Here is a 21047-nt window from a genome sequence, read left to right as displayed (position 1 = left end):
TAATACTATTCGAAAAATAAAAGGATTTTTTTATTTAACAGCTATAAATTTAGTAATATAAAATATTTTGAAACATAAAAGAACTTTTTATAAAAACTGCAAAAAAACAAAAGGGGCCATGAACTCTATCTTCTACAACTAAACCACAGACCCCAGCTACCCCATCTTCTTTGATGACTGAAGGAGTCAGAGAACCCACTTGGAACCCTGCCATGCACACATAGATTGGGGCCAACTCCAGCGCATCATGTTGCATGAAATCATAGGGTATCCTTTCGGAACTTCAGGCAACTTGAAAAAAGATGTAACTGTATTTAGACTAGAGATTTTTCGTGCATGACGTTTAATTTTTTTTACATATATAACGTGGTATTCATTTTTTTGGACTCTATATATTCTTGGATGGCTGATGAAGTCAGGGAACCCACTTGGAATAAACTGCCATGCACGTATAGATTGGGGCCAATTCCAGCAATCATAGGGTATCATTTGGAACTTCAGCCGACTTGGCAAGAGCTAACTGTTTAAGATGAAATGAAATATTACATATAATCCGTGATATATTCTTTTTCTATCTCACTCATCGGAAACCCACTTAAAACCTGCCATGCTCGTATAGATTGGGAATCGACTCCAGGACATATATATATATATATATGGCATAAATTCATAGGGTATTCATAACCAGTGATATGGCCTTTTCTCTATCTCACTCGTTTTATGACATGTCAAGTTAGATGGAGAGAGAGCATACATCCTCAGTTGTGACTTTTATAATAATAATCTCTCATGTTTTTAAACATTTACTGAAAGAGAAATTTAATTTTCATGTTATGAAACAGATTGTCGCTTAATTTATATTTTAATGTTAAAAATGTTGAGAATGAGTTTCACATTAATGAGAGGAGAGACCTTGCATGGACTTATAAGATATTGGGCTACTTCTCATATTGCCAATTGGTTTTATGGTGAAACCTCAACTTTCGTCATGGTATCAGAGCAGGTTGTCTAATGTGTGAAGCAAAACGGCCACATGTGCTCCATGTCACCCCGTTGTGTTGTCCACGTGTTAAACTCGAAAATTCACCACACGTGAGGGGGCGTGTTGAGAATGAGTTTCACATTGATGGGAGGAGGGACCTTGCATGGACTTATTATAAGAAGTTGGGCTACTTCTCATATTACCAATTAATTTTATGGTAAAACCTCAATTTTTTTCAAAAAATCATGCACATATTATAATATGAGCGAATAAGTAATCCACGTAATGGTGTTGACACTCAAAACTTACTGACAAAACTGTCTCCAAAAATTTAAAAGCCATGTGGACGCATGATTTCCTGCATTGGCCTCTACTGTTAGGAATTAACCATGAACTTTAGGATTGGTTATGTTGGGTTTGCAAATTCAGTAATATTTTAATGAAACCTTGGTTCTCCCAGTTCAAAAAGGTTCAACTCTTTTTTCTCCCTGCAGAGAGTTCCATACACACATTTGAATACAGATGACATGTTTATAGTGGTTTTGATAGAGGATTAGGTAAAAAGTGAGCATTTGCAGCACTGTTTTTATTCATTCTTTATTTAGAATTAACAGAAGTAGTGGATTTACATGTTTTGGAAGAGCATAGTCGGTTGGATCCTAATGAATGGAGTTTACATAATAAATAATTGTATAGCTGCTGGAATTGTTTCATAAGATAACTCTATAAATTAAATCATACAATTGAATGAAATTAAAGAATTATTCTCTAAAACGTAGTAGAATGTTGAATCATGATCCCATATCGAAAACCTGATGAAGTTAAATCTTTCTCGTATTAAATGGTTTTAGTAATACTTGCATTACGGGTTTTGTACAAAAACCCATATCCATTGCTTTGCACAAATAATTAAGTTCAACATATCGAAAATTCTGACGTCTTGAGTTAGGATACTTGAATCGAATCCTCAAAATGCAAATAAAAAAGGGTGTCTCTGAAACTCAAAATAAAAAGTTGTGGAGTAACAGTGGTCGATTTGAACTGACTCTGAAACTTTGAAATAGAAATACCTCAAACATTTTGGATTGGATTATCACTTTCTAACATCAACCACCACCGATGAAATGAAAATAGAAAAAGCAATTCAAACTCCGAAGATCAATGCTAATTGAGTTGTTTTGAGTTGATAATCATGATTAGTAGAAGAATGTTATTACATTGCAAATTGCAGCAATGATATCCTTAACAGTTAGTCATATCCATCATTGAGCCTGTTGACCCGTCAGCATGTGGCGCAGTAATTAGCAATTACCAGGTGTTTCACCCAATGTTCTTATGGGAATTACCAGAGCTCCATTAATTTATCTAGAATTTACAAATCTAAAACCAAGAGTTGAAACCCGCACCATACAAATTGCCATCATTTAGGGCATGTGAAAAAAGCAACTCTCAATTATATGGCCATGTTCTTGGCACAAGGATCCCAATTTCATTAATAAATTTGAAATATTAGAATTTAAAAGGCTTCAAAATTGAATAGACTCGATATTGAGATGGGACAAACAGTAATTGTTGTAGATTAAAGTTGTTGGCAAGTTATCGGTCAAGACAGCGTGCCTATCCTGTCGCACTTAAGCTCGAAAGTCCCCTCAAAATAGATTATAACCGTTTAGAATGTCGTCTTGTAAAATACAATAGTCTTCTTTTGAACAAGTCACTACTGTGTTGGTTAGACAATTAGACAAGTTTTCAACAAACTGACTAGCTATCTCAACCTTGATTGTCAAGCCTTTAGCACAAGAAAGCCAAACCAGCAGCAATTTGCTTAGAGAAGGTATACAAATTGAATTCTTGAAGGCACTTTTGCTTTGAGCTGCTGGGTAGCACGATTTCTTTCCTCATCTTCCCTCTTCTTTTCTTCCATACTCTTCTGTGCGGGAACGTCCCAGAAATGTACATCTTGGTGGAGAACAATTTTTTCGAGTTCAACAGCGTTCTCGATCAAGTACGTGACAAGTCGAAAACAACTGGTGCAACAACGGAATGCCACCAATTCAGTTTCACTAGCCTAAGGGAATGAATTAGTGCCGTGCAACATGTGCGAAAAATACCATTAAGTTTAAATTAACTATACTACAAATACAATCACCGTTAATCTCACGTCTTTGTCTCTTAGAGATCGAATATGAAATCCAGTAACAAAGTCAATATAAAACAACTGATGGATACATTTGCAGTAAAAGCAGTAATCTAATCAGAGGCAAAAAATACAAATTAGGTTAGTGGGTGAACTCGCAAAGCATATGCAGATTAAAAATGTCAAACAAACTTATATAAAATAGTGAACTACGTTACGATTGCAAGTCACGTTGCAAATGAATCATTGGAAAGTGAATTGAGGCAGTAATTAAGTGAATGTGAACATTGAGACAGAGTACCTGAAGAAAGCAATGAGGATATGAACGGGGGGTGGCATTGGAGTGATCTGCAAGATTTGAGAATTTGGAGGGAGAACATTCTTGATTTTGGGATTTTGGAGGGAGGAAACTAGCCCTTCTTCTTCTGGACCAGAACGTTAATTGAGCGTTAAGTTGATTGCTGGGCCAAAGTTGGTATCATTTTTCTCTCACAAAATTGGATTCGTTGGGCCGTAACTGCCCAAATAATTTGGACACAACCCAATAGGCGATTAACATAACTTGGACGACGTAGCCTCCTCACAAACAAAATCACAGTTTGTCATGTATCATTCTTTAACCTTTTTTTTGTTGTTTTTTATTAGTCACTTAAGATATGTGTTAGTTTGTGATTTGCAGTTCCTATTTCTTAAAAAATATTGCAATCTTGCTCAATGCTTAATATTGCAATGCGATTGTCTATTAAGTCGGCAGCAAGTTGTTCAGGGAAATGTGCCACCCGCTCGATAAGAAAGTTTGAAACGCACATATCCGTAGATTATAGCAGTTATTCATTTAAAAAAGTCACAGCAGCCTTTTTTTTATCTACCAATCACTTTCGTATTGCTCTAACTAAACAGCTAGCCTTTGATTGTCAAAGATCCCGCCATCTAGTTACTATCCAAAAGAAGAAGACAATAACTTGTAAGCATCATCAACCACAAAGAAAATCCATTTGCTTATGCAAGCAAAATCTGTTTTTGCTCCTTATTAGCTCTGTTTTCTTTTCGCAGCTGCCATATATTCAACTGCGAGATCACTGCAATATTCGAAATCAGATGTTAATTGACTTTAAAATCATCAGATAGTGGGAAAAAAATATCCTAGGAGATCCATCTTTAACAATTGGTCCAATTAACTTGGTTTAACAAATTTGAAAAGGAACCCTTTCCAAATTTTCTTCAAACAAATATATTGGACGCAACAACTTGGCAATTCTAGGGTTTCTGAGTTCACAAGGTTGCTCAAGATGCCTTCATTTTCGATAGACCCCAATCATATCTTTCGGTTGAAACCAAAAGTTAGTTTTGATTACAAAAATTGGCTCTACAAAAGAATTTTTCCGCAAAACTCAACGTTTGCATCAGAATATATATCAAATCTCATGCAACATGTTTACTTGTTTATTAAGTAATATTGGTGTGACATGTTCCAAACTATTTTGACAAATTAAACAAGTTTTCTAGAACAATAAAACCTAGCTACAGCTCTCTCCTTCTGTTCATCGAACAATCACTTTCGGCATGTGCCGGAACTCAACAGGCTCAATGATACTCGAGCAGCCTTTAGCCCTAAGAATTTGAAATAAGAAAACAGTACGGTTAGGCAACAAGTTGCAATCGGACCAAGATTACAAGATATGATAATAATAGTAATGGTCAACTTGTAAACACGCATCATCAGCTGTAAAGAAAATCGTATTGCTTCTGGAAGCAAGACCTATTTTTGCTTCCTCAGCTTCGTGAAAAAGTTTGACATCGTATAGAGATTCTCAGCTGCCATGCATTTTTCAACTGAAAGATCTGCTGCAGACGTTCAAAATCATATAATTTTATCGACTTTCAAAAATATCAAGTAGCTAGTGGTTTATATATCATATAATGACCCTTCCAAAAGGATATCTTAAGAAATCTGTCGTTAAAAATTGGTCAGAGTATCTTGATTCATCCAAATTTCTAAGATTTATGCAGAATATATATTCCCCAAGAAGGACTTGGATTATGAATAATTGTTTAACAATGCCTCGAAACTAACTTCATTATGTTTTCAACTTTTCATTACCGAATCTATCTCATGTGTTGCCATTTTCCAGATTTGGATTACGCAAAAAGATTGGACAAGATAATATCCGTAAAGCTATATTGATCTAGCTTATAATTAGTAGCTGACTGGTGCTTGATGTTTGAAATTATGAGAGTGAATCTTATATCGTGGAATTAAGACATTGCACGAGTTACAATCTATATTGTCAATTGATTTTTGGGTTGAAATCAACTTCCTTCACGTTATGAGAGCAGACTAACACACGTAATATCCAACCTCAACTATCACAAGATCAAATCTCATGCACCACAAAGCAAATTGACTTCGCAATATTAATCATTCATGGGTTTCAAATACATATCAAATACGCACCCTTAAACTTGATTTGGTGTATACGTGTTGGACAGAGTATATATATTATTAGATATATATATGGGAGACTTTGGATGCGGTCTTTAGTTATGAATATTTTTTTTATTAAAACCTTGTTGGTTTTTAATTTTTGATCGAGGTCCCTGAAATCAATGTGATAATTTATTTCTATGTACGTTACTATATTTTTTAAATTAAAAATTAGAAATTTTAATTGTTTATATAAATGAGATTTTAAATGAAAAACCATAATTTGTGGTATACAAATATAAATATACTATTGCGTGTGTTTATATATATATAAACATGGGTACATTCATCAAAATTAACCAAAAAAATTATTGTATCCAAACATGGGTACATTCTTCAAAATCACCAAAAAAAAAAAAAGAAGATATTAGGCTTAATAACATTAGTAAATTTCTTCGATTAAACTTGACATGGATACATTTTAAAATCAAGGAAAACAGAATGTACCCATTAAGTTTAAAAATGGATTAAAAAAAATTGAATAGATTATATAAAAAAAAATGGTACATTTTACATATAACAAAATAAAAAGTTTTACATGAATAGGTACATATAATTAGCATGGGTACATTTAGCAAAAATAAAAAGTACAAATAAAAAAAATATATGGGTACAAATACAAATAAACTTTAAAAAATATGGGCACAAAAAGAAATTAATATATGGGTACAAATTAAAACTGAAAAGAAAATTGGTACAAATTAAAAAAGAATTACAAATTAAACACGGGTACAAACTAAAACTAAAAATATATGATAAAAAATTTAGTCATAAATATAAATATACTAATTGTAACATTTTTAACATTAAATGAATATATTTAGAAATAAAAAAATATTTTATTATTGAAATAATTAATGATGTTATTAATAACCAAGGACCTTGATCAAAAATTGAAAAAGAATAGAATTTTAATCAATGGAATAGTAAAAGGAAGGACGAGAACCTAATTTCTCATATATATATATATATATATATATATGTGCGGTTAATTACATATTGAACAGTATGTTAGTTCGATAGGTAAGTTTAACACTCCAGTTTAAACCCTTTCTTTGAACAAGAGTCTACATCAGAGAAAGAAACTCAGATTTCAGATATGGTTTGAAATGAAATAAAATACTACCGCCTTTGATTAATGAGTCTTAATCATGCAAGTAAGAACTTAATTAGTCTTATTGGTGGCATATAGCAACTAGTACCAAACACATCAATTTCTGGCTATATAGGAGAGTATAAATATTTAAGTGGAAGATGCCCAGAATCCATGGCAAATCTGGTACATGATTTAAGCAAGAAATAGACAAGTTTTAGAGTTAAGATAACACGAAAGAAAAATCGAGGATTAAGATTGCAACTCTGGCAGTTTATGACCGTTACTAGGTAACAAGTAAGCTAGCTTTAGAATGACCAAGTCCAAGTGTTTCCAACTTCGTAAGAAAGAGTATAACCTTTGTTTTACTAGTTATTACTATCATCCGTGAGATCTTGGACCAGGGTAGTCAAAGATCATATAATATAATTTGTTTAAATCCCAAAGTCGACTTTAATTGATGATTCATATCCTTCTCGTGGTACATATTTTGTTTAACTTAGTTATATCTCAATAGTATATCAAACATATATGAGTATAACGCTAAAGATTAAAATTAATAAGTTGTATAATTAATTAAGTGGCAGAGCTGTTTATGCACCGGAGGATGTCTAGGGTTCTTCTTTTCCTCTGTTGGTCTAGAACATATAGAGTATAGCTATATACTAAGAGCGAAATCATGTACTTTTAAGCTTGTGACTCACCATGATAGATATAAAACCTACCTTCGCTACTGCATGTCCCTCTTATCGTCGAGAATTTTGATATGAAACCCAAGATATATCTCGATTATTTCTAAAAATCCCTCATCTAAACACATATAAGCTAAAGATTAGAAACCAAAAAGATGTTAAGTTGTCCCCGCCATTTGCATGGTTGCATACAACTCAATTACAATCATAATTGACACAAAATGAACCGTCCAAAAAGACAACGAGTTGCTATATATAATGGTCGGCACTTTAATCATATATAGCAAATGAGAACAAAAAAAAACTTGGTTCCTCTTTTTTTCTTTAAGATTCAAATTATACGCGAGGACAAAAACCTTGGTTCGATCGAAAAACCCCTTTATTTCGTTCTCACATCGAGTAGGGTTAGATTAATTATCAATCAAAAGATTTACCAACTAATATACTATTTTGTAATAATATATTTTTCTTGGAGTTACTTGTAGTAGTTGACCCTCACTGTAAGCCTATAAGGTCTTTTCCTTTATTTTTAACAACTTTCAGTCTTGAATTTTAGTTATCGAAATTTTTTTTTTGGTCAATGTTTAGATATCAAACTGGAAACGAGGGTTTAACAATGATCGCCCATAGTTTTTTTAAAGAAAAAAGCGGAACAATAAACGACAAACCAACACATAAACATCCATAATAATTAGATAGGGTAAGTTCTTCACTTAAATAATCGCATAACCTTTTTCTTTAAGCTGTAAACAACAATCCTCTTTCCTACTTTCTTTTGGGAAAAAATCAATAATATATGTTGACGATAAAAGGATACAACCGAAAGAGAAAAACTCAACTGAAGTTAGTGTGGACACGTGTTTCTAAAAATATAAAAGAATAAAACCGAAAGAGAGAAACTTAATTTTGAGACATAAGTTTAAACTAATAAAACTGCACATCAGAATTCGGACTGGAATTGCGTGGCAACGTACCCCTTCTATGGTCACTACATTGTTAGAAAAGTTTAATTATAATGCCTCGGATTCTCATTTTCGTTTTGCCTTATGGGTAGGAATGCAAAAAGTAATGCTATGAAGATTAAATTTGCAAATTAAATGATGCGTCACCAATATGAATTAACACGTTTATCAACTTTTAAATAATCAACCAATCATCAACTTCCATGTCCTTTAGTTTTCAAAACTTCGTCTCCAAATTTAGTTTCCCTAACATTACCTGAATGCAAATTGTGGCAGTTTTTATATCGCAACAAGAATTTGAAGTGTGGGGCGAAATGAAATGGTGTACTTTGGGCGTTTAGAGTCATAAAATTTTGTCTACTTTGTAAGGGCCAAACTTGAGAATATCATAGGGTGACATAAAAGGAGAGATGCTAGGGATTTCCAGCATCATATGGACCCCCAATATTGATCCTATCAATTTGCCTCTGCAAAGCTAGGCACTATATCCTTTTATCTTCTTGTTTCAAATTCAATGGTGTTTTGGAGATTGAAACTAAATTTTGCAAAATGGTTTGACAGACTCACGTTCGGATGGTGCTTGCAAAGTTGTTGATTGGTATAATGGAAATGCTAAGCTCAGTCGCATACTTCGTACGCGATCAAGGTAACTTTATCATTCATTTTGATAGTTGCTAAATAGGCAAAAACAATTATATATATTATCATATTAGTACTCTTTTTATGATTAAAAACAATTAGTAGCGAGCTACAGTGGAGTCATTGAGTGTTCTTGGCCTCAACAACTCAATGTAGTCCCCCTTGTTAATTTGTCTTGACCCTATAACAAGTTCAACAAAAACAATGTTTTGCAGGTGATGCTTAGCGTTATTTGGCCAGCTTACTCCAGTCCATGCTCATCTTATCTCAACAGTTCTCCTCTTTGTAGTACAACAACTTGTTACTCCAATATTTTTCTTCTTTCTCTCCTCTGTCTCTCTTCATCTTGAATTTCAATTAAATCTCAATTATACACAATACCCGAGCTAAAATTACTACACTTTTATTAAGGCATATGTTAAAATTACTTTCCATCTTTGATAAAAGATCTCCCTGTCCTTTTTCATCTTAACTCTTAATTTTTTCTGTCTTTCTCTTGGTGTAATATGATGTTTCTAAAATATGATAACAAATGGTTGACAATATAAATGGAAGTATCATCAGATTTGGGAGCTTATAGAACTCGAATAAACAATTGTCAATTATGTGCAGGCTGAGCTATTAAAATCTTCTGACTAGATTATGCCAAATAAAATACAATGACAAATTTGGGTGATTGACTCCTAATATATATAGAAAAATAAATCATTAAACAAGGGTTTGACAACACAACAAGATATGGAATTAACTAACTCATAAAACGATGTCAATCCGGTGATTTGTGCAAAACGAATGATATAGTTTAGTAGCAAAGTACAACCCAGTTTGACATTTGGACTATTATTAATTTATAAAAATAATCATTTCATTCAGAAAATTAATATTTGACCTTTATGGGATTACTCCACTAATACTGCATGATTTAACGAGTTTCGTTTAATTATATGAATTTAATTTGCCTCTAAGTCCACTGCATTTTTAGCTCAACTTTCATTATCACACACTAATCAGTCTGCTAATACTTCACTATTTATTAATTAAGTTGACTTTTGGGAAGGTTTTGACTTTGAATGTGTCAGCAGCATAAACATATCATCCGTTATGTATTGACAAAAACCCTAGACCAAAACAAAGTTTATAATCCGTTATTACAGGTACAATGTACTAACTGCGAATGCCCAACCATCGCAACGACTCCATACCTTCGGCCTCTAATTTTGTTACAGGTGTTGCTTCTAATGCAAAATTAAAAAGAAAGAAAAAAGGGTAATGCTAAGAAACTAAATTTGTAGACTAACTTCTGTGAAATAAATGACATGAAAATTAATGATTGAATTATTACTTAAGGAGTATTGCTAGGAAGCTAGATTAATTTACAAACTGCCACTTAGTATTATGGTTTAGTAGTATTTCTCTTCACTTTTAAGTTAGAGGTCTTAGGTTTGATTATCGCCAAAGGTGAATATGAACCACATTATTACTAGCCCATTGTAAAGCTAAGCCCACTCCCCCACCCCTTTATTGTAGATAATATCGTTTGTTAAAAAAAAATAATAATAATTTACGAACTAAATGATGTGTCACTAATAATAAATAAGCACGCTAACAAACAATTAAGTAATAATTTAATCATCAAATTTCATGTCATTTAGTTTACAATTAGTCTACACATTTGGTCTCCTTAGCATTACCTTGACTTAAGTGTTGCTTAACATACTTATTTATTATTGGTGACACATTATTTAGTTTACAAATATAGTCCACCTAACATTACTCGAGAAAAAAAAAAGATTAGAACCAATGAATTATAAATAATTGAATAATATTCCAAGATTTCAACTATAAATTTGAGATATGTTAGCTTTATGAATCTCTAACATAAGTTGTTGACTTAATGAACAATTTTAATTATGCAAACTGCAAAGTATAGAATATTTGAGATATAACATAAGTTGTTGACTTAATGAACATTTTTTTAATTATTTAACATCTACTTTGAAGCTTACAAAATGCATGGTCACAACATATGCATGAGGCATTTTGTTTCAAATTCAGCTTCTTTTTTCTTTCAAAAACCAAGTTCAATTGGTGCTTATCAGAATATTGGAATGGTGCTTTTGTTTTACGAAAAAAGGTTAAATTTGGATTATTTTACAGAGAATGAGAGTGTGTCACAACCAAATATCGAGTTCACAGAAATAAATATTGTGAACTTTAAATATCCTCTAATAAAAGTAGAATATAAATATTATTGTTCGTTGGTTGGGATGTTTGTCAATCACTATATTAAATTTAAACTTTGTAAGCTAATTACATGAAGCCACGTGAAAGTTGGACCCTGGCAATGTTGAAGATAAATCCTAAATGAGGAAGTGAGAAAATAAAATACGATATATAAGTGTATGGTTTCATTCTAATAATTCTAAGGCTTTTTGTGATAAAACCCAACTTCTATAGGTGGTTAAGTTGAGACAATATCAGTGTGTTAGAAGTGGGTCAATGACATGTCTCTCTAAAATCTAACATATATAGTATCAGGGTGGGTTTGACTCTGGGTCAAGATTCGTGTCGTACCTAAGTTATCGAGATAAGGTACACCATGCTTCCCCGCTTAATGTTTAATGTGAGATTGGTTGCACTTGTGGTCTACTATGTAGTGTTCCCACGTGAGGGGGCGTGTTGAATATAAGTCCTACATCGGAGAATTAAACAAATAAAATACAATATATAAGTGTATGGTTTCACTCCTAATAACACTGAAGTTTTTTATGATAAAACTCAACACTTATTAATAAGTGATTAAGTTGAGACAATATCGGTATGGTTAGAGGTAAACCAATTACCTGTGTCTCTGAATATCTGACAAACAAGTTTACATGTAGCTCAGCTTATGAAAACCTAAAATTTTCTTCTATTATTCCAATAAAATAAAACAAAACATTTATTCGGTTGCAATTACTTAGTCATTGAAATACCATTTCAACTCCACTTGTTTGTTTAGGTCGATGTCTTACTTTTGTTTATATTATTATTAAACCAGCAAATGAAACTCACCTAATAAAATCTTTCGTCATATAATAGTTAGTTAGTTTATAGCGAAAGCCGTGGTAGTGTACAAGCATTAAGGAAGGCGTGCTACTTTTGTTGACTATGGGAATATACATGTGTGTATATAAATATATCAATGTCAACAATTGAATGAAAAATAAAATATTTAAGCGATTAAATATAGAATATGAAAACGCAAATGCGTAATAGGTTAATATTATATTGGCTCATGAACTTGAACTCATCAAACGTCCCTTGTACTATCTGCCTAGTGTCCCCCAAATACAGCACCAAGTCCATCTGCTAATCCTTTCGCATAGTGACAGAGTCTTAAGTTGTGAATTAATTTATATAAATAAGCGAAAGTTGGCATTATTTTAATGTGACCTTATATAGATAAATTCTTTTCCACTGCTAACAATATAAACTGAAAAAACTACGGAATAAAATCTCATACATAGAGCATCAATCATGTTATTATAAAAAATCAATATATATTTATTTACACAAAATAAGAATTTGAACCATTAGAAGCATTCTGATTCTTGAGTTATGTGCTTCTATAGTTATTTCCTAAGTAACCTTGTGCCTTCTAGCGCATATGGAATTGAAACAATGTCGGTTGCCCCTCAAGATTTGTAATCTCTTTTAAAAATGGGATCAGCTGGTAGTTTCGTCATTGCAATCCACTCTTTTGAGGTCGAAAAGATTCACAGAGGCATTTCAACCTCCTATTGGACACTATTTTATGATTCACTAGCGTTAGAAATCAAACACATAACGTGTCGTATAGAATACGGATCTAAAATTCCTACCCAATCATTGATCCACTATGTTGTGGTTCCTCAAGATTTGTAATCCAGAAATTAGGAATCAACTCGGTAGGACTAGTTAGTACGATTCCGTTTCCTTACTTCACATATTCCAAAGTTTCCTGATTCCTTAGTTTTTTTTTTTTTTTTCATATTTGTTAACTGGTAAAATTACAACTTTCACATATGCTTACGAAAAAAGAAAAGAGGAATAGAAAACCATATTTTATTTTCATCATTGGATGTCAGATATGCGTATAGTTTATGAGACAAAAAAAATAGGAAGTTTGTACGTATTAAAGATCGTCGCTACGCTTGTTTTCTACGGCTAAAACCTAAAGTATTTTAAAACTCAAGAGGCAAAAGGACCTGAGAATATTAAATTTAGGTTTAGGGTTTTACACATTTCAGTTTAATCGTGTAAAACAAAAGTTACAATGCTGGCCAAAATAGACGAATAATTAAAACTTGCATGTGACATGCATGCATCATTAAATAACAACAACCCTCTCATTAAATTTTACAACCCGATTTTTTGTAGGTAGCGCAGAATTTCTCTTACCAAATTCCTATTTTGTTTTTTTATTTTTTATTTTTGTAAAGCAAATAGGTCGGGCAAGGGCTCAACACATTCTAAGCCGATCTAGAGACCAGCTTGAGCTGGGTGCCAGCCTATCTGCTTAGCTGGAGTGGATTGGCTGGATGCCGGCCTAAAGGTTCCTCGGTGGAACTGCTCTAAAGTATTTCAAACGAGCATCTTAAAATCGTATGAAGTAATAGTTGATAATTAGATTTTTTGTTTGATCCATTAAAAAAATAATCAAACCACCAACGTCCACATCATATAATTTACAAAATATGATTTAAAAATATAATCTTCTTAACAATTCCCTAAAATCAAAGGTATGTATGTACAAAAAATTACCAGCCCAAGCATACATTATAAGGAAAACTAATGAAAATGACTTGAAAACTTTGAGTTTTAACGATAAGGACAAAATAAAAGGTAAAGTGAATAGTACCAAGATTGACTTTTTAGTGTAAAAATGTGATTTTTCATTAAAATGAACAGTACTGGAAACTTTTCATTAAAGTCCCTACATTATAATCAAAGAGACAAACAAAAGCAAACAATCCCCTCAACTTATCCATCAAAATTCTAGTACGATGATGTGTCATAAAATGTCAATCTAATCAACAATTAATTGGATAAATAACAACTCAGTGGTCATGGATGAATATCAATACTGTATGTCGACATGGATGAATATCAATTATGTATTCCACACCGCACATTCTAGGTTCAATTTTTGATACTGATGAATCACACGATGATGATTAGAGAGATTGAAATGTGTTTGTGAGTCTTATTAGTCTCCTAAAAAAGTAAACTGGTGTGACAAAATTGCCAACTGATTTTCTTTTAAAAGGAAAAATAAATAAATTAGATAAAACTTACATCCTCAAGTTGTACAACAAAACAAAACATGACAATAATAATAGAAAATGAAACAGGGCATACGAAAGAGGATTTCCACTAATAACCACTTAACCGAGTAATCATGCGCTACCAGCTCGGAACAAAACAAAAATTCGAAATTGACAAAATTCCAATAACTAAATTCTTTTATATATTATGCGGAAAGTGGCAGACAGAGGATGTACAAATTAAACAGGAAAGTGGACCTATACCTCCTGATTTCAATAATTTTTCAATTAATTAATTTTTTTAATAAAATTATTTGGACCAATTTATTTTATTTTTACACCTAACTAAACAATTTTCTCCATTCAACTCTTAGATTTGTCTTTAAATAAATAAATAAAATAGGTATTGGTGTTTTTATCCCTACCCAATAACCCTAATCCCATCTCTCATTATTTCCTGCAAACCAAATACAACCAAATGTTGGCAAATTTTTCCAATGAGTTTGTTCGTCAATTCTTTTCCTTATCTCTCTCTCCTTCTCATTTCATACCCTCAAGAAGGATATGAATTATCATACTCTATTAGACGCCGAACATGGCTCCCCAATATGTTATCATTAACCCCACTTCAAATTAGCCTCTCCCATTTTCGATTGATTGGATCCAAGTTCATATGGGGAAACAAGAAAGAAAGAAAGGAGATCATCAATTTTCATGGGAGCTTCGCTTGCATTCGCCCTAAAAAATGGAAAGGTGCAATGGTGAAAACCTCCTTTGCACTATGTTTTCCCGATGGTAGCTAAGCCATCCTACAAATTTTAATTTTTTAAGGGAGTTATTATTAGCGCTCCAAAAATCTCATTTTGCACTCCAAATTTTCTATAATTAGAAAGAAAATAGAAGTATATAATGAGATTTTTAAAGGGGAATTGTTATTGACACTCCAAAATTCTTATTCTACACTCCAAACTTTTTATATTTAGAAAGAAAAATACACTTGTGAGGAGTGTAGAATGAGATTTTTGGAGTGTCAATAATACTTCCCTTTTAAAATGCTAATAACAATTTTATTTTTAAAATTCTTTTTTTTATTTAATGGTAAAGTTGAAATTCCACTAAAGACATTTTTAAGTTGAGTGCAAAAATAAAAAATAGGTTCCATTGAATTCTCAAACGCTGAAACGCCTAAAAAAATCAAATATTTAAATAATTAAGTTAAAAAATGAATTTTTAATTTCTCAGGGGGAGTGACACGCGAATCAGCCGCTATTTAAGCGTAAACTTCAAACCGTAACCACCACAGAGAGCAAAGCAAGCAAAAGAGTACTACTACTCTACTACTCTCCCTCTCTCTCTCTCTCTCTCTCTCTCTACTGTCTGACACAGGACAAACCAAGCTTTCTAGAAAGAGAAAGTTCGAACTCTAGAGAGAGAGCGGAATCGAAGCTTAAGCGCCTCAGAAATTCTGTTTCTGTTATTTTTCCGGCAAAGATGATAGCTTACGTGGAGTGCTTCGTCCCCGAAAACGACTCCGAATCCAGGCCCGATGGCGGCGTCTCAAGCCTCTCCAAGGCACTGGACCTCCAGGGCAGCGTCGCCGACTGCGGCGCGGATGCAGCCAGAGACTTTGGCGGAATGAATTCCATCTCGCCGCTAGCCTTTCTTCGGCCGGCGGGTGTAGAAGATGTGGCAAGGGTGGTGAAGGCGGCGACGAGGTCGTCGAATCTAACGGTGGCGGCGCGCGGCAACGGCCACTCGATCAACGGCCAGGCTATGGCGGATCGAGGCCTCGTCTTGGACATGCGGTCGTTGGGGGAGCATTTCCGGGTTGTGAGGGCCAGGGATGGCTCCTTCTACGCTGACGTGTCGGGAGGGGCATTATGGGAAGACGTGCTGAAGCGGTGCGTTTTCGAGTACGGGATGGCGCCGCGGTCGTGGACGGATTACTTGAGCTTGACGGTGGGCGGGACGTTATCCAACGCGGGCGTCAGCGGTCAGGCTTTCCGTTACGGTCCGCAAACGTCGAACGTAACGGAGTTAGAAGTCGTTACAGGGAAAGGCGAAATTTTTAACTGCTCCGAAACGGAAAACTCGGAGCTGTTTTTCGGCGCGCTCGGCGGACTCGGTCAGTTCGGTATCATCACCAAAGCTAGGGTTCTTCTCCAACCAGCCCCGGACATGGTCAGTATTTTCAGATTTTTTATTTTTTATTTTTCCCAAATTAGTTTTAAAAATGGCTGCATTAACATTTACGTAAAGTAATTAAGGTTAATTAATTATGTGATTAGGTGAGATGGATAAGGCTGGTGTACAACGAGTTTGACGACTTCACCCGGGACGCCGAGTTGCTGGTAACTCGGCAGGACGACGGCGGCGACTCGTTCGACTACGTTGAAGGCTTCGCATTCGTCAACAGCGATAACCCGGCGGACGGGCGTCCCTCGGTGCCGCTAGATCCTCAGGAGACATTCGACGCGGCACATCTCCCTCGAACCGCCGGGCCAATCCTCTACTGTCTCGAACTCGCTCGTCATTACCGCAAAGCTGACCACCCCTCAACTGTCGATACGGTAACTACAAACAACAATTATCTCATGCTTCTTGCTGTAGGATAATAACTTTGCACCCGCAATTTCTGGCCGTACGATTTTATCAGATAGGTGTATAATAACTTTAATTAAAGTTTGCGTCATGGGGCTGGTTCTGGGGGTCCCACAAAGTACAGTTTATCCATAGGGCCCATGCGGTGGTGACTGAGTTTTGACCTAAGAAGTTGCTAAGTGGGCCCCGCAGCCGCGAAAATTTTGACCTCGAGCGGGTTAAGTGGGATGTCCCGCGCAAAACCGTCCCACCGGGACAGTGAAAAAGTCAAAACAGCCCCGCCCCCTCTGTGCACTCCAGTCTCACACGTGCACGAAGTTTTTTTTTTTTTTTTTTTTTTGCTGAAACACGTGTACGAAGCTTGTCGATGCAAGGACGGCTTATTCCCCTTTGCCATCAGCACTTATTTTTATTTTATTTATCAAAAACCATATTCTTACTGGATTTAGAAAAAGATAGTTTAAATCAGAAACGTAGTAAGTTGAAGCTAAATTCGAGATCCGATTCACAAGGCCATTTACAAAATCATATTTTTTTTAATTTTTAAATTTGAGAAAATAAAATTATAATTCATTTTTCTAGAAAGTTTTGATTCGTTCGTCGTGTGGTTCGACTTGAGAGTGACAATGCGACAGTAGTGTATCTTACTATCTTCCATTGGATTGTATGACATGGTGCTCATGAAAAACGCCCCTTAATGTTGCGTCTTAATTACTCAAATGACACTCTCGGGAGGGTAAAATGGTAAATATATGCGCCAGTAGGCGTCCATGATTGAGATTTGGCTGACGGCATGGTCCCTGCAGTTCCGCAAATGGCCAAAAAGCCATCATTTTCTGGAATCTGTAAATCATGCATGTGTGTCCCTCGTGTGGTGCGGAATGACGCAGTTACCCTCGTTGTTTGACGTTATTTGCTGAATTATTTTGCAGGGCGTGAAGAGATTGCTTGGAGGCCTCGGATTCGTTGAGCAGTTGAAGTTCCAGGTGGACATCAGCTACGTCGAGTTTCTATTGCGTGTGAAGCGCGCAGAGGAACACGCCAAGGCCAATGGAATCTGGGACGCTCCTCACCCTTGGTTGAACATGTTCGTGTCGAAATCAGATATTGCTGATTTCGATCGAACTGTGTTCAAGAAGATCCTCAAGAATGGGATCGGCGGGCCCATGCTTGTCTACCCTCTCCGGCGAAGCAAGTATGTTTTTCCCTTCCTCAACGTCCCCACTCCCCACTCCTACTTAATTGAGATCGTTGCTTTTTTGGTAGAGAAAATATCCAATACAGCAGCCTAATCACACTAATTGGGTCGATTTCATAATGGGTTATTTTGTCGTATGCGTGTTGAGTTACATTGTTAGAGTGTTTGAACAATCAATCAATGAGATTATCCCCTAAAAAAATTTCTTCATTATTTTGATACGACGGAGTTTTCTTTGTTGACTTCCAACCTCTTGGATATCATCTTCATTTGTTACTTTAATTCTTAACGGAAATTCAAGACCACATAGTTTTTTAAGTTGTGTTAACATCAGCAGTCATACATTCTTCTTTTTTCATGTCGATTTTGGTATATGTCAATTAAAATTATATGACATCCGCGCCATCGTAGCATAATACTTTTTTCCTTTTTTTTGTTTTTTAGGAAGATTCATACTTTATTTGGGTACACTAAATAAGGTGACATTTTATGCCTAATTTTGACATCATGAACATAGTTTTCCGAATCAGATACGCTGACTAACTCGGTGAAACATTTTAAATCGGATGGTTAAGATTCCGATAGCAGGTCAAATATTTTCTACTTGTAAGGTCATCAAGTGGGACCCCAATCAGAAGGATTGATGATGGTTGTACTATTCTAGCTCTGCACCCGACCGTACACAAGCCAAACTGTCTTGTGTTCGAGGTTACCACATACGTCAGGGTTAGGTGGTTTGGTTGAGCTGTTTGGGTTGGGTTAGCGTATAAGCAAACGTAGGAGAGTACTTGCAGGACAAAGATATAGTGGGCCCCACCCAAAGTAAAAACGAAAAATACTAATTTAATTTTCTCCTTTTAATTTTCTATTGCTTAAAATTAAGTCATAGGTTGGATTTAAAGGGTAGTGCAGTAAATTTAGGGTTTTTTTTAAGGAAGTTTTAACGAAACATTTCTGGTATTATTTATTTTTAACGAAAATAATATTTTTACTGTAAAAATATCATTTTTGATACTATTCACTTACAATACATTTTTGTTATTTTAATTAAAACTCAATATTTTCAAACCATTTTTATTAGTTTTCTTTTCTTTTCTTTTAACCTGACAAGATGTGTTGGATGGCCCTTCAAGGGGCATGTTGGTCATATGGATTTTTTCTTTTTTGTACTTTTTATGGAAAATGAGGATTTTATATTCCATAAATCCTTTGCCATTTCAGAAACGACAAGGAAATTTGATATTTCTCAAATGAGAATATATATCGATGAACACCATAATTTTGTCTGGCTCCAGCTCCAATTTTTAAATTAAGAAAAACCCCTGTGGTTTGGTAGATGTCATAAACTAATTATGCAACTAGATTAGATTTGATTAATTATTAAATAACATTTAATTATGCGTGATCAGGTGGGATACTCGTACGTCCGTGGTGCTACCAGAAAGCGAAATCTTCTACATAGTGGCATTGCTACGTTTCACTCCACCATACCCAAAAGGCCCCTCCTCTGAGAATCTGGTGGCTCAGAACCAAGAAATTATACAGTACTGCACCAAGAAAGGGTTCGATTTCAAGTTGTATTTGCCTCACTACATATCCTCGGAGGATTGGAAGCGACATTTCGGAAATGATCGATGGTCGAGATTTGTAGAGCGGAAGATGTGCTTCGATCCGATGGCCATCCTTGCTCCTGGACAAAAAATTTTCTCGAGGGTTCTCAACCCTAGCATTAGTTGAATAAATAGTCTCTGTTGATGGTTCAGTCCAATGTAATTTTGTTGTCATCTATTTTTCTTTTTTCGTTAAATTTTTTGCTTCATTGCTTCTGGTGGGTCAGTACCGTTGTTATCAATCGACATTCGACAAAGAAGCTGTTGGAGCAAATTAATGTAAAGGTTTAGTTTTGAGCAAAGTTTTTTTATCATCTTTCTATTTGTTTCTTAGTTGATGATGAAAATGTGGAAGTATATATGACCATCATGCTCATTTATTGAAATGTGGCCATGATCATCACTTTGGTTTACTCAATTATCCATGATACTGACGTTACATGCCACGTTAAGCAGACAATTTGTCTAATAATCAGATATACACATCTTCTTGGTGAGCATTTATATATCACACAATCATTAGTGTGGTTAAATCAATTATTCAGGACATTGACGTATGTGTGTTATCACGAATGCCGTGATAATCTGAGATTCTATTTTAGAACCGGTAATATATTGAAATGTGGTCATGATCATCACTTTGGTTAACTCAATTATCCATGACATTGAAGTCATGTGTGTGATTATTATGCCTGAAGTTTTACGATATTTCTCACGAATATCATGATCATGTGAGATTCTAACTTATAACCATTTATTGTATTTATCTCTCTCATTACATAAGTAAAATAAAAAATAACTAAGAATCTCTAAATGATATGTATGTGTTTTTTTTCTTCTTTTGCTTTAAATTTGCCTTTGCTCCTTTTTGAAGTTTTAAACCTTAAGCCCTGATGTACAAGCTGAACTTGTTTAATTATTTTAAACCACTCGATTTAATTCAAAATTAATTATGTCTTATCTAGGATAACCTTAACTGGTTTTGATGTTCAGTTCGAGATGATTTGACTTCAACTTGTCCAAAGTGCCACTAGTCTTCGTTTCAACAAAAAAGAGATGAAAAAAAAAGTGTTGCTAATTAGGCGTGTAGTTAGGGCATCAGATTCTCTTTTCATGCAAAAAAGATCAAAACACACCATGCAAAAAAATTAAAAAACTTCCACTTTTTCTCCCAATCGATTTGGATCTTATTTACCAAACCTCGAGCTTCGCTTTGGTTTGTTTTGGTTTCAATGAAAATCAAATCTTACTTGGTTTCTCTTTATCTTCTACTTTTCCTTCTTCTCCCTTTAATTTTTTTTTTTTTTCTTTTTCTCATGAAAAGTAGAGAAAAGTTGTGGTACTGTGCGCCCCGTATCAG

The 21047-nt window shown here is 34.5% G+C and overlaps 1 protein-coding gene across 1 annotated transcript; it reads left to right on the top strand.

Moving 5' to 3' along the window:
- The first annotated feature begins 15593 nt into the window (after nt 1–15593).
- On the top strand, nt 15594–20071 carry LOC137749339 (cytokinin dehydrogenase 7). Its single transcript, XM_068489439.1, has 4 exons — nt 15594–16459; nt 16567–16848; nt 17812–18074; nt 19487–20071. Exons 1-4 carry the CDS (start codon nt 15770–15772, stop codon nt 19812–19814), a joined length of 1563 nt encoding a protein of 520 aa, XP_068345540.1. The 5' UTR covers nt 15594–15769; the 3' UTR covers nt 19815–20071.
- The last annotated feature ends 976 nt before the right edge of the window (nt 20072–21047 follow it).

This window comes from Pyrus communis, chromosome 1 (assembly GCF_963583255.1).
Source record: "Pyrus communis chromosome 1, drPyrComm1.1, whole genome shotgun sequence".
Classification (NCBI taxonomy): Eukaryota; Viridiplantae; Streptophyta; class Magnoliopsida; order Rosales; family Rosaceae; genus Pyrus; species Pyrus communis.
This window is presented reverse-complemented; position numbering and strand designations above follow the sequence as displayed.

Excerpts from the sequence above, each read along its gene's own strand:
- LOC137749339 (XM_068489439.1), top strand. The coding sequence starts at position 15,770 with ATGATAGCTTACGTGGAGTGCTTCGTCCCCGAAAACGACTCCGAATCC. Across the intron at positions 16,849-17,811 it reads ACCCCTCAACTGTCGATACG|GGCGTGAAGAGATTGCTTGG; the intron begins GTAACTACAAAC and ends ATTATTTTGCAG. Across the intron at positions 18,075-19,486 it reads TACCCTCTCCGGCGAAGCAA|GTGGGATACTCGTACGTCCG; the intron begins GTATGTTTTTCC and ends ATGCGTGATCAG.